The sequence below is a fragment of the Narcine bancroftii genome, chromosome 2, assembly GCF_036971445.1.
Source record: "Narcine bancroftii isolate sNarBan1 chromosome 2, sNarBan1.hap1, whole genome shotgun sequence".
Classification (NCBI taxonomy): Eukaryota; Metazoa; Chordata; class Chondrichthyes; order Torpediniformes; family Narcinidae; genus Narcine; species Narcine bancroftii.
The window spans coordinates 173,352,263-173,366,595 of record NC_091470.1 but is presented as its reverse complement, the minus strand read 5'-3'; the positions used below and the strand labels follow the sequence as shown (position 1 = coordinate 173,366,595).

General features: G+C 47.7%; 1 protein-coding gene across 1 annotated transcript in view; it reads left to right on the top strand.

The window, feature by feature from the left end:
- LOC138752521 (tyrosine-protein kinase STYK1) overlaps positions 1–14,333 on the top strand; it is a 207,328-nt gene that overhangs the window by 26,061 nt on the left and 166,934 nt on the right. The window contains exons 2-3 of the mRNA XM_069915324.1: positions 6,689–6,754; positions 8,274–8,414. Of these exons, the coding sequence (XP_069771425.1) occupies positions 6,715–6,754; positions 8,274–8,414 (181 nt within the window). The 5' untranslated portion in view covers positions 6,689–6,714. The remainder of the gene's footprint in view (positions 1–6,688; positions 6,755–8,273; positions 8,415–14,333) is intronic.

Sequence of the window (14,333 nt, the reverse complement as noted above, 5' to 3'; positions counted from 1 at the left end):
CCCCCTCCACGGAGCTGCCTGAAAGATGAATAATTGGATTATAGATAATTAAACCCCCCCCCCCACAAGTTTACAGATAAAACCTCTGACTGTGGCAACTCTTGCTAAGAAGGGATAAGGAGACACTTTAAGAGAGTTGCCCCAACGGCGAGCAGCATTAAACAGCTCTTCATCCTGGGCGACACTATCGCTGTTTCACAAAACTTTATTCAAACAGCTGCTACGAGCAAAGCCTGACCAAGGCCCTCCCTCCGGTGGCTGAATATTGGCTCCCATCTTCACCAAAGGTTCATGCATTACTTCAGGGAACATTTACTTTTGCAATTAATGCTTTTATTCTTTATTTTCCTCAATTTTGTTTTTGCCGGTTGGTTGAATTCCAGATACTAGGGGTTTTATTGAATTGGGAACAAGGTTGTTGTGTTACTGACATGGATCATAAATGTAAGTTTTACTGCAAGGTCATGGACCTGATGTTTCCCTCCCCAAATGCTGCCGGGCTGAGTTATTTCTAGCTTTGTGCTTTCTGATCATAATTTCAAAGCAGATAGTCACAGAAATTCTGCTGGTGATGGCCTTTGTCAAGAGGAGGCAGGGTGATTACTGTATGTTTTGAAGTCCTTATGATTTATGGGCAGGTAATCACAACGGTCAACTGCAAGGTAGCTTTTGCATTTGGATGACAGGATTAGCACGGTAACGTGGCATTTAGAACGATGCAGCGACTCAGGCCAAAACCAGTGCTGTCTGTAAGGAATTTGTCCGTTCTCCCTGTGACCTGCATGGGTTTTCCCTGGATATTCCAGTTTCCTCCCACCCTCCAAAATGTAGAGGGTTGTAGGTTATTTTGGGGGTAGTTGATGTACGTGGCCAGAATTCGCTTCTACCTTGATGTTTCTTCTTTGGCTTGGCTTCGCGGACGAAGATTTATGGAGAGGTATGTCCACGTCTACTGCAGGCTCATTGGTGACTGACAAGTCTGATGCGGGACAGGCAGGCACGGTTGCAGTGGTTGCAAGGGAAAATTGGTTGGTTGGGGTTGGGTGTTGGGTTTTTCCTTCTTTGTCTTTTGTCAGTGAGGTGGGCTCTGTGGTCTTCTTCAAAGGAGGTTGCTGCCTGCCGAACTGTGAGGCGCCAAGATGCACGGTTGGAGGCGATATCAGCCCACTGGCGGTGGTCAATGTGGCAGACACCAAGATATTTCTTTAAGCAGTCCTTGTACCTCTTCTTTGGTGCACCTCTGTCTCAGTGGCCAGTGGAGAGCTCGCCATATAACACGATCTTGGGAAGCCGATGGTCCTCCATTCTGGAGACGTGACCCACCCAGCGCAGTTGGGTCTTCAGCAGCGTGGATTCAATGCTTGCGGACTCTGCCAGCTCGAGTACTTCGATGTTGGTGATGAAGTCACTCCAATGAATGTTGAGGATGGAGCGGAGACAGCGCTGATGGAAGCATTCTAGGAGCCGTAGGTGATGCCGGTAGAGGACCCATGATTCGGAGCCGAACAGGAGCGTGGGTATGCCAATGGCTCTGTACACGCTGATCTTTGTGTGTTTCTTCAGGTGGTTGTTTTTCCAGACTCTTTTGTGTAGTCTTCCAAAGGCGCTATTTGCCTTGGCGAGTCTGTTGTCTATCTCTTTGTCAATCCTTGCATCAGATGAAATGGTATAGGCGAAGTAGGTAAACTGGTTGACCGTTTTGAGTTCTGTGTGCCCAATGGAGATGTGGGGAGGGGCTGATAGTCATGGAGGGGAGCTGGCTGACGGAGGACCTCAGTTTTCTTCAGGCTGACTTCCAGGCCAAACATTTTAGCAGTTTCCGTAAAATAGGACATCATGCGCTGGAGAGCTGGCTCTGAATGGGCAACTCAAGCAGCATCGTCTGCAAAGAGCAGTTCATGAACAAGTTGTTCTTGTGTCTTTGTGTGAGCTTGCAGGCGCCTCAGATTGAAGAGACTGCCATCCGTGCGGTACCGGATGTAAACAGCGTCTTCATTGTTGAGGTCTTTCATGGCTTGGTACAGCATCATGCTGAAGAAGATTGAAAAGGGGGTTGGTGCAAGGACGCAGCCTTGCTTCACGCCATTGTCAATGGAGAAGGGTTCGGAGAGCTCATTGCTGTATCTGACCCGACCTTGTTGGTTTTCGTGCCGTTGGATAACCATGTTGAGGAACTTGGGGGGGCATCCAAGGCGCTCCAGTATTTTCCAAAGCCCTTTCCTGCACACAGTGTCGAAGACTTTGGTGAGGTCAACAAAGGTGATGTAGAGTCCTTTGTTTTGTTCTCTGCACTTTTCTCGGAGCTGTCTGAGGGCAAAGACCATGTCAGTAGTTCCTCTGCGCGAAAGCCACACTGTGATTCTGGGAGGACATTTTTGGCGACACTAGGTATTAGTCTATTAAGGAGAATCCTAGCGAAGATTTTGCCTGCAATGGAGAGCAGTGAGATTCCCCTGCGGTTTGAGCAGTCTGATACCAATAGGACGATGGATATGTTGAGATTCGATGCACAGATGGGCAGACGAAAGAGAGGCTTCTGTGAAGGGTGAATTATTTAAATGGTGAAAGCAGCAGGTATGGATGGAATCCCCCCAGAAGTCTGGAAGGCTGGCGGCAAAGCTCTGCATACCAAACTGCATGAGTTTTTCGTACTCTGCTGGGACTAAGGAAAGCTGCCTCAGGACCTTCGTGATGCCATCATCATCAACCTGTACAAAAAAAAAGGCGAGAAATCAGACTACCTTGATGTAAATATAATTTAAATTACACAGGCCCACTATGTACAAAGCACTGGTTAGACTGTCAGGACCCGTCACAGATCCCTCAAGCAGTTGTATTGGTATGAGAAGGAGTGTAACGTGGTTACACTAAAGTCTACCTTGGCTCCAATGATTCAAGGTTCATTTATTGTCATGAACGTGTAATATTACACAAAATTGCCTTCTGCCCACCATAAGGTAGACCAAGTCATTATTGTTGCCCTGCCCTCCCCTTACAATACGAGTGAAAGAGGGAAAAGAAAATCCTTTCAGAGTTGTGGTGTGTCTCCAGCGCTCCACAGCCTCTGCGGCTGCAAAGATTCCTGTTTGATCCATCAGTAACCCGGGCTCCAGATCGAAACCTCCAGTATGAAAAGGAAGCCTTCCGAGCCCAAGCCCCTTCTTGAATCCCGGCTCCAATACCTGGTTCCCATGAGTCCATGCAAGCCCCATCGCTGTGAGTCGCCAGCAGCCTGTGTGGGCCCCTCAGCCACTGTGCCGCTCACTGGTCTGTCCTACAGTGCTGTCTCTTCGGCTTCCCCTTCTCAACGCAGGGTGTTCTCCATTTCCGGTGCCCTGCATCAGTTCGCGGCTCCCCAGAGTCTGCAACCCCCTCGTGGCCGCTGCCAAGCACAGGCGACGCCAGCCTTGGCACAGACCAGCGGTTGCAGGGTTTTAGTTTCTAAAACTCTCGGCTCCTTTCACTGGCTGTTTAATGCCTGCATGGAGCTGCTGGCATTAGGACCAAGCAGTTGAATGCCTCAAAGCAGTGCTGTGTCTCTGCTGTCCCGGGTCCACCCTAGTAAACTGGGGTTTGTAGCATGGAGTGGAGATTTTGAAATTTTAGGGTGAACAATATCAGGTGGGGCCGTTGAGATGGTGAGTAGGGAGATGGGAGGGCAGGCGAGGAAAGGGGAATGGAGCTGATGGAAATATTCAAGACAGAGGCTAATCAGAAAGCCGATGGTTTCCATTGTCCTCAGGGAACAGCTCGTGACGACCCCAGTTGGGTTGGATGAATGAGATTTCAAATTCGAGATGGCACAGTGGGGAAGCGGATAAAGCTGCGGTCTCACCACTCCTGGCCCTCTGGTGCAACCTGTGTGGCGTTTGCACGCTCTTCCTGCGACCGCGTGGGTTTCCTTTCACGTCCATGTTGGGAAGACATGCAAGTTGGGAAGTGAATCGATGATGGTAAAATTTACCCAAGTGTGTCGGTGAGTGGCCGAATTTGGGGGGGGTGGGAGGTTGATAGGTATGTGGGGAGAATTAAAAGGTTCAAATGTAAATGGTTTCCTGTTCATTAGTGCCCACTTTGTGGGCCCAAGGCAAGTTCTATGGTCCGTGGCCGGACGTAACGTGTTTAGCTATTCATTGGGAAAGCATGGGTTCGGTCTCTGGATCAGATGTTTTCAGGGTTCTGCCAAATATGCAGTAAAATCCCCGTGATCTGCAATTCAAGCAACCGGCAAAAAAAGGGGTAAAATTAATAGGTTAAAAAGCACAAAAGTTTAAAATTGGCACCCCCTAGTGGTCAGCTGGACAATCCATTGCAATCTCAAGCAACTGGCAAATTCACTTATCCAGCATCTACCAATCTTCATAGGTGCCGGATACCAGAAGGTTTATTGTAGTTGCAAACACCGGGCCACCAGAAATATTGATCTAATTCCAGTGAGGAGCTCCTCTCATTCCACATCAGGCAAGGTGGAGGCTCCTCCACCCCACCCGAATGATGTGCAGCTCGGAGTTTCGGTTTTGTTACTGGGTGCCCATTTTAGAATTGGCACCACCAATAGGACGATGGATATGTTGAGATTCGATGCACAGATGGGCAGACAAAAGAGAGGCTTCTGTGAAGGGTGAATTATTTAAATGGTGAATGGAGTTGAATAAATTTCATCGAGCCCTGGTGCTGCAATCAGACAGGCATTCAGCATGCTGCTTCAGATTACCACACCAAAGGACACTCTTCAGCCCATCAAGTCTATGCTGATTCACAAAAGAATCTGGTCCACTAATTTTCACTGCATCCTATTCTCCTGGCATTAGAGCCCCCAGGGAAACCCCACAAGATTACGAGGAAAACAATGAAACTCCACCTGGAATGCGCCGGCTGTCAGGATTGGACCCGGGTCTCTGCCGCCACGAAGGAGCAGCCCCGACAGCAACACTGCTGTGTGCTGACTCTTGCAGGGCCACAAGAGTGAGACCATTTGCTTTTGGGGTGGGCATTAGCGTCTTGCTGTTGGATGGAAGAGCTGGTTCTTGGAATGGGAAAGCAGTTGCTCTGGGAAGGGGACGGCGAAAGCAAGGAAACACTAACAGAATGGCGATGTGCTTTCTCATGAGGCCCGGCTTCAGCAGATCAGGTGGTAGGTATTCGAAAAGGGCAACAGAGCTGGGGAAGGGGCCAGGGCAGAACTCGCTCTCTATAGCAAGCTACCCACCTCAAGTTTATTATCCTCTGACGATACATATATAACCAGACAAAACAGCGTTTCTCACAACCTTGGTGCATACACATAGTCACACAATGCACAACAATCACTTAAAAAATATATACAGGCAGATCCTGGGTTACGAGCGAGATCCGCTCCTAAGTCTGTCTTTAAGTCAAATTTGTAGGTATGTTGGAACATATTTAGTGTCTGTTAGTCAAATGTCAGTCTTGTTATATAGTATAGATTTGACCTTTCTATTTTCTCTCGCTGTCTCGCTCTCTCTTTGTTTTTCCCTTCTTCCTGCTGGTAGTCAGGATCCTCAATCAATCTTTGAGCTATCGTTTAGTTATAGCTCGAGACTGAAGAAAATCTTTCACACGAAAGGAGTGTAATCAACACTCACTTTATTAGGCTACAGCTCTGCCTTTTATTGGCAGCCGGCTGAGTCACCACTGGGGCAGGGCTGGCTGCCGATTGGCTGTCCTGAATCCACAGGCCCAGATTGGACCCCCTATGATCTGCTGGCGGTGATTGGTCGATTCAACCACTATTACCTAAGGGAGTGGGTGTCTCATCCCGTGTGCTGTTTGTTCAACGGCCTTTCCCTTGTCGGCCCGCGGAGTGGCCCGTGGGCTGCTGCAATATCTTATTTAAGTAACGCTGTCAGTGAATGTCTTCAGTGGAGGAAAGGGAAGCCCCAGTGACCTTCTCGGCTGTTTTACTGATCCTCTGCATTGACTTCCAGTCCGATGCTTTCAACCCACGCTCAGTTGTGATGTTGTCAAGATGGAGGCCATTAGCCTTGCCCTTAGAACTACGGCACCTTCCTGACTAATGAGGAATTACAAGTCCAGAATAGGCATTCACACCAAAGACCCATTGATGTGTGGGTGGAGAGTGGTTTCCCTTCCTCCTAAGTCCACAGTCCCCTCTGGATTTTGCCTGGTCGAGGAGGCAGGAAATGAATATCGGGGAAAAAATTTTTTTTTTTGCATTTGTGAACAAAAACTTATATTTCTCTTCTGTCGGTGGGAAGTGTCTGGAAAAGCCCACAGCAGATTGAATTTTGGCCCTTGGTAATCCCGCCCCACCTTCCTTCGGACAGTTTACCTGGTCCACTGCGCTGCTTCTCGGAAATGTCCGCCTTCGAACTGCAGAGTAGCTGAAGCCAGAATCAATTCCATTTCCAGGTAGTGCACATGATGCAGCTTCCTTCCCACCCCCCCCACTTTGGCTCCAGTGACCACAGAGTTGGCATGTCCTCGGATAACTTCCACCTCCCAGAGACTCACGGATTGATAGATTAATCAACTGCTGAAAATTACCAGTGGTGATAGGTGGGTGGTGACATCCGGGGGGGGGGGGAATGAAATCCAGTTGGGTAGGGCAATTGTGAATGTGAGGCTGGGCCCAGACTCTGTGCTGAGGGCCCTGTATCTGTGTTGCATCCATGACTCTATTTGTTGATACTTTAATGTTTTTCAGGTCCAGTCGCTGTGTGATTCATTCTAATGACCGTGCACTGCAATTTCAGTGCCTCCAATCGATGCAGTAAGTCTGTTCCTTAATTTCAAATGTTACTTTCTACGACTTCATTGCTCTGTACACAGACCCACAGCTTAACAAGCTTCCTGGTCAAGTCTCTTCATCGTGGAACCGGGGATGCGAGGCCTGTCTGGTGAACTGTCCTCGTCTGTTTTAGCGGTTCAACATTCTCATACAGGGGCCAGAAGACACCACCTGGCCTCTCCAGCCTGCTCTGCTATTTTGTGCTGGTTTCCCATGGCCCTCAGCTCTCTTACTGGAATGAATTTACTTCATCTTCAAACCCACCAGTGACCCAGCCCCAAATACTCTTCAGGTTAGAGAATTCCTCTATCAGAGAGACTGTGTGCAGATGGGGAGATCACTTCGCTGAGCACCTTCAGAGGCCAAGATCTCCCAGTAGCCAACTATTTCAGTTCTGTGTCACATTCCACACTCGTGTGTCTGTCCATGGCCTTTTACACTGTCCCATCAAGACCACCCGCAAATTGGAGGAACAATACCTGATTTCCCGTCTGTGCTTTCCAGCCAAATAGTATTAACATTGACTTTTCCAGTATCTGCTAACCTGCTCTCCTCTTCTCCCCACCCCCCTCCCCTTTCCAGTTATCCTCCCTCCCTTCACTCTCCCTTTCCCCACCCATCTCTCCTCCCCTTGATTGCTGCGGTCCCTTCTCCACCTATCACCTCCTGCCTTTGCATCAACACTCCCACCAAACTCCTCACCACCCCCCCCCCCCACCAAACCTCTTGTTTGAACACCTGGTGACATTTTTCCATACCCCCGATGAAGGGCTCAACCCGAAATGTCAGTCATGTATTTTTTTTTAACCTTTGCTCTATAAAGGTCACTGTTCGACCTGCTGAGTTTCTCCAGTTTGGTGTTTTTACTTCAACCACGGTATCTGCAGACTTTCGTGTTTTACTTTTTAAATTTCTCCTTTCTGCTCCTACATGTTCCATTCCCAAAACTGATTAAAATGACCCCCTCATTCAAAATCTTTCCAAGAAAGATGTCTCGACATCTCCCTGTCCTGATCCGTAAGGATCTTGTGTTTTGAAATTGACATAAAGATTTCAGGGCACTACTTAGAAGACAGCAGATCTTTCCTCCTCAATAATTACCATTAATAACCACATTATTGTCGAATTGTTTTCTATGGATTTGTGGTTTTGTGATTTGTCTGTTATGCGTCAATATTAGAACACGGAGTCATAGCACAATTCTTAGAGCCGCCTTTTCAATTCCTATTTAACAAATATTGATAACGTCCCTTTCCACCATTGTAGTTCAAATCACCAGGATCTGATCCCTAATATTTCGGAATCAAAAATTCAATTAAAAATAAAACAAAGCCATCCAGGCAGCAACTGTGGAGGCAGATGGTGCGAGTCCACATATTGGGTTGAGAGCCTGCATCAGCCCGGGACGGGCGTGGTTTCCTGTTTATTTTGCATTCCAGCACCTGTGTCTTGTTTTTCTTTTCACCAACACAGCTGATGCTTCTCTTCCTTCCCCCTCCAGATGTGAACGGGATAAACGATGGGATCATCATTATCCCTGTCATCCTTGGCCTCTCCTCTGTGGTTCTGATCACTATAATTGTATGGAAGACTTGTAAAATGCAACAACAGAAGGACCGTGCCCCAGTCATCCTCCTGCAAGGTGTGTGGCTCAATTACTTGATGGTAATAAGTAATCATCCCATCTTGATCTATCCTCCATGCACTTTAACATTTTTAAAATTCAAATACAATTAAAAAAAAATGTTTAGACATATAGCGTGATAACAGGCCATATTGGCCCACAAATCCGTGCCGCCCAATTTACCCCCAATTAACCGACAACCCCCCGGTACATATTGAAGGCTGGGAGGAAACTGAAGCCCCCGGGAAAATCCATGCAGACACAGGGAGAACGTACCAACTCCTTACAGATAGTGAGGGATTTGAATCCCGGGTTCTGCCAACTGTACCGCCCTTAAAATAATGTATTTGTCTACTGATTGACTACTAAAGGACGTAAAGTAGTTCTGGGTGGCACAGCTGGTGGAGCTCCTGTCCACAGCCCTAGTTTCCTGTGCTTAATTAGATACTATTTATTATCATGGAATGAAACTGAAATGTAATATTACCCAAGATTGTCTTTTGTTGCATTAAGGTAGACAAAGATTTGCCATTAGAATTGCCTGGTGGCCCTTGCAGTCAGAGAGAGAGAGAGAGGGAGGGAGGGAGGCAGAGGTAAAAGAGTCTTCCCCCACCCCAGGGTCACTGAATGTCTGTGGATTTTCCATAGTTCAAACCGTCAGGAACCTGAGCCTGAATCCAAACCTCCAATACCCACTGAAATCAAGAACTTACATCAGTGTGGCGTTATCGGTGATGTATGCCAAACTCTGCATGTCAAACTGCATGAGTTTTTCAAGCTTTGTTGGGACCAAGGAAAACTGCCTCAGGAGCTTCGTGATGCCACCATCATCACCCTGTACAAAAACAAAGGCGAGAAATCAGACTGCTCAAACTACAGGGGAATCACGCTGCTCTCCATTGCAGGCAAAATCTTCGCTAGGATTCTACTAAATAGAATAATACCTAGTGTCGCCGAGAATATTCTCCCAGAATCACAGTGCGGCTTTCGCGCAAACAGAGGAACTACTGACATGGTCTTTGCCCTCAGACAGCTCCAAAAAAAGTGCAGAGAACAAAAAAAAGGACTCTATATCACCTTTGTTGACCTCACCAAAGCCTTCGACACCGTGAGGAGGAAAGGGCTTTGGCAAATACTAGAGCGCATCAGATGTCCCCCAAAGTTCCTCAACATGATTATCCAACTGCACGAAAACCAACAAGGTCGGGTCAGATACAGCAATGAGCTCTCTGAACCCTTCTCCATTAACAATGGCGTGAAGCAAGGCTGTGTTCTCACACCAACCCTCTTTTCAATCTTCTTCAGCATGATGCTGTACCAAGCCATGAAAGACCTCAACAGTGAAGACGCTGTTTACATCTGGTACCGCACGGATGGCAGTCTCTTCAATCTGAGGCGCCTGCAAGCTTACACCAAGACACAAGAGAAACTTGTCCGTGAACTACTCTTTGCAGACGATGCCGCTTTAGTTGCCCATTCAGAGCCAGCTCTTCAGCGCTTGACGTCCTGCTTTGCGGAAACTGCCAAAATGTTTGGCCTGGAAGTCAGCCTGAAGAAAACTGAGGTCCTCCATCAGCCAGCTCCCCACCATGACTACCAGCCCCCCCACATCTCCATCGGGCACACAAAACTCAAAACGGTCAACCAGTTTACCTATCTCGGCTGCACCATTTCATCAGATGCAAGGATCGACAATGAGATAGACAACAGACTCGCCAAGGCAAATAGCGCCTTTGGAAGACTACACAAAAGAGTCTGGAAAAACAACCAACTGAAAAACCTCACAAAGATCAGCGTATACAGAGCCGTTGTCATACCCACACTCCTGTTCGGCTCCGAATCATGGGTCCTCTACCGGCATCACCTACAGCTCCTAGAACGCTTCCACCAGCGTTGTCTCCGCTCCATCCTCAACATCCATTGGAGCGCTTTCATCCCTAACGTCGAAGTACTCGAGATGGCAGAGGTCGACAGCATCGAGTCCACGCTGCTAAAGATCCAGCTGCGCTGGGTGGGTCACGTCTCCAGAATGGAGGACCATCGCCTTCCCAAGATCGTGTTATATGGCGAGCTCTCCACTGGCCACTGTGACAGAGGTGCACCAAAGAAAAGGTACAAGGACTGCCTAAAGAAATCTCTTGGTGCCTGCCACATTGACCACCGCCAGTTGGCTGATATCGCCTCAAACCGTGCATCTTGGCGCCTCACAGTTTGGCGGGCAGCAACCTCCTTTGAAGAAGACCGCAGAGCCCACTTCACTGACAAAAGGCAAAGGAGGAAAAACCCAACACCCAACCCCAACCAACCAATTTTCCCCTGCAGCCGCTGCAACCGTGTCTGCCTGTCCCGCATCGGACTTGTCAGCCACAAACGAGCCTGCAGCTGACGTGGACTTTTACCCCCTCCATAAATCTTCGTCCGCGAAGCCAAGCCAAAGAAAGAAGATGTGCCACTTGGCAGCACTGTGGCCATCCCCTTCAGTAATGGTGGTGCGGAATGGGAGGGTGCGGAGAGGAGAGCGATAGACAGGGGACTTGATAGAGTGGGACAGACAGGAGATTCTGTGACCAAGACAAGGGTCTTGAGGATGGCGTACAAGTTGTGGTACCAAGGATGAGGATCGGGAATGGGATGAGCTGCAAAAAAAATATCAGGAGCTCAGTCAATGCAGGAATCTGGCCCAAAAATATGGAGGTGCGGACCTGGGAGAGGGAGAGTGGGGTCACAATGCTAATCTGTAGGTCCTTCTGGCCGGTTGTGGTGCTTAAATCTCTAAACAGTCTGTAGAAGAGGCAGCTGATTTTTTAATATATATACAAATATGTAAATATATATACATGTAAATAAAACCTAGAGGAACTATAGATTCCTGAGATGTCAACACCCATGTTTAATGGTAGTCCATGGCAGGTCTGGGCTCCAGGTGGACTGGTGCAGGACATGAGAAGCAGGAGAACATCCCAACCTGGAAGACAACCCCACAGGGGAGGAGACCACAGCAGCAGAGCAGCAAGGGAGTCGAAGGATGAAGGGCTTAAACCAGGCCATAGGCTGCTGGAGACGCACTCATGGGAACCAGGGATGGGGACCAAGATCTGTGAGGGAGCCAATGGGGAACAGAGCTCCTGAAGGGACCTAGGCACTGAGAATTTCCTGATCATATTGTACATCCAGAACTGGGAGCTCTGGGTCACTGCTGGATTGGACAGGAAGCCGTGCAAGCTTCAGAGGCTGCAGGAGGCAAATCCACAGACACTCAGTGTCTCTGAAGGGACTCTGTTTTGCTTCTCTTTCTCATTGGTGGGGTAACCAGGCTAGTGGCATCTTTTTGTGTATTTGGTGGAGGCAAAATTTGACACATTTTGTGTATTTACTACATGATAGGAAAGGAATCTTGGGCCTCCCTGGTGGTCCCTGGAATTCTGCCATTGCCATGTGCCAATAGGATGATCGTTGGTGCAGGAGTGAGGGGTTCAGATTTGTGACCGATTGGGATTTCTTCTAGGGAAGAGAAAGCCCTCGCAGAAACACAAAATACTCCAGAGCTGGGACAGGTACCGGTTTTCTTGTGGGAAGATTTGGTAGACTCCCCACAGGAGGCTTTCAGCTAGCCCAGCAGGAGGTTAAGATCTAAGGTGGAGAGAGAAGAACTAAAAATGTTAAGGCCACTCCGGATGGCAAAGGAAGTGCGTTAGAGCAGAGAAACATCGTGGAGGACGGGTGTTGAAGTACTGTCATCAGGAAAGAGGTCTAGGTGCCCCAAGACTTCAGAAACAGCTGCTACCCCTCCACTGCCAGGCTTCTCAACAGCAAGGACTCTTACTTGTGCACTTTTTAAAATTCTCTCTGTATTGCACACAGTTTGTTTACATTTGTTATCTGTTTACAGTTCTTTGTTTACATGTTTTCGCTGTGTACGGTTTTTTTGCACTACCAATTAGTGGTAATTCTGCCGTGCCCACAGGAAAAAGAATCTCAGAGTTGTATATGGTGTCGTGTATGTACTTTACAATAAATCTGAATCTGCAGAGGCTTTCAGCTAGTGTAGCAGAGGGTTAGGATCTAAGATGGAGAGAGAGAGGCGGGAACTAAAAATGTTAAAGCCAGTAGGGTGGCAAAGGGAGTGCATTAGAGCAGAGAAGGATGTTGGAGGACAGGCAAAGGGAGTACGTTAGAGCAGGATGGTGGAGGACAGGCAAAGGGAGCGCGTCAGAGAAGGATGGGGGAAGACGGGCAAGACAGATGAACTTGGTAATGTTTGTTTTGACACCAAAAGGCTGACAGGACGAGCTTAGGGTGTGGAAAGGTACAGAACAATGGGATGTGAGCCATAATGGAGACGTGGTTGGAGGAACAGTGGGAAGAGAGGTGGATAGTTGCAATATTAGTCAAAGAGATATTGCAATGGTCTTTTGAGAGGATATTGAAGGACCTGGAGGGTGGGAGATAATTTGACGTTGAAGAGTTGACTGGACACAAATATTTGAGAGTAACAATAATTTGGTCAAATGGGACTCATTTAAGAGTGATAAGGAAGGCCCACGATAAATATTCCTAGTCTGATAATGGGCAGGAATGGCAAGGTCAAGGAACACTGGTCAACCAGAGATGTAGAGACACAGGTCAGAAAGAAAGAGAAGGCACAGATCAGATTTGAGAGAATCTTCTGGAGCGCCGCAGCCTGGGAGACGACCCCACAAGGGTGTAGACTACAGTAGCAGACTGGCGAAAAATGTAGGAGGAAAGAAGGAAGGGTGCAAGAGGTTTTCAGATAGCTTGGCAGACAGCGCAAGGGAGAATTCAAAACTATTTTGTATTAAAAACAACAAAAGAGAGACCAGGAAAAGAATTGGATCAGGAGTGGAGTCCATGTGACTAGTGGTTCTCAACCTTTTTCTTTCCACTCACATACCACTTTAAGTAATCTCTATGCCATCGGTGCTCTGTGATTAGGAAGGGATTGCTTAAGGTGGTATGTAGGTGGAAAGAAAAAGTTTGAAAACCACTGTTTTAATCGTACCTCATTGACTCATTATGTGGATGGTTTCATAACTGCATAGGAAATGGGCCAATGACAATTTTTCTCAAGCAAAATATTTCAGTAACATTTGAGTCTACAGCAACCTTCCCTTGCCACCACATACCACCGTAAGCAATCCCTTACTGATAACAGAGCTCCGATGGCATAGGGTATACGAGTGGGAAAAGGTTGAGGACCACTGATCAAGACCCACAGGAGCTGGGGAAGATCTAGAATGAATATTGTGAGATTGTGTTGAGAGTGGAGCAGGATAAGCAGGAGTGGGAGGGGAGGGTGGTAACTGAAGATGGCCTTGGGCACATTAGCAACTGTAGTGAAGTGGTGACATCAATTTTAAATGATACAGTAAAATCCCCATTATCCAGAATTCAAGCAACCGGCAAAAAATATTGCAGAAATAAATAGGTAAAAAATACAAAAGTTTAGCATTCGGCGCCCCCTACTGGCCAGTTCACCAATCCACACAACACACAAACTCAAGCAACCGGTGAATTCTCTTAACCGATGTCTACCAATCCCCATAGAAGCTGGATGCCGTGAGTTTTACTGTGCCAAGGTGGATAAATCTCCAGGTCCAGACCAGAACGTGATGGGAAGGTAGGGAGGGCCTTGACAGACATGTTTAATTTGTTGCTGAAGACCGGAGAAGATCCAGCAGGTCTAGAGGATGTCGTGTGGTTTTCTGTTTCCCACTTATACCCTGGGAAGTGTAAATTCACGGAGATGTTCAAACTCAACTGACAACACCTGAGGTTGGATCGAACTGGCTGCTGGAGAAGTAGTTCAATGTGCTGCGCCGTTGTGATGTCCGATGGTCATTTTGAAAAGTTACATGCAACAAAGAGTTTAACGTCCATTCCATACAAGAGTGAATCCTTAACGTAGGAGTCGGGATG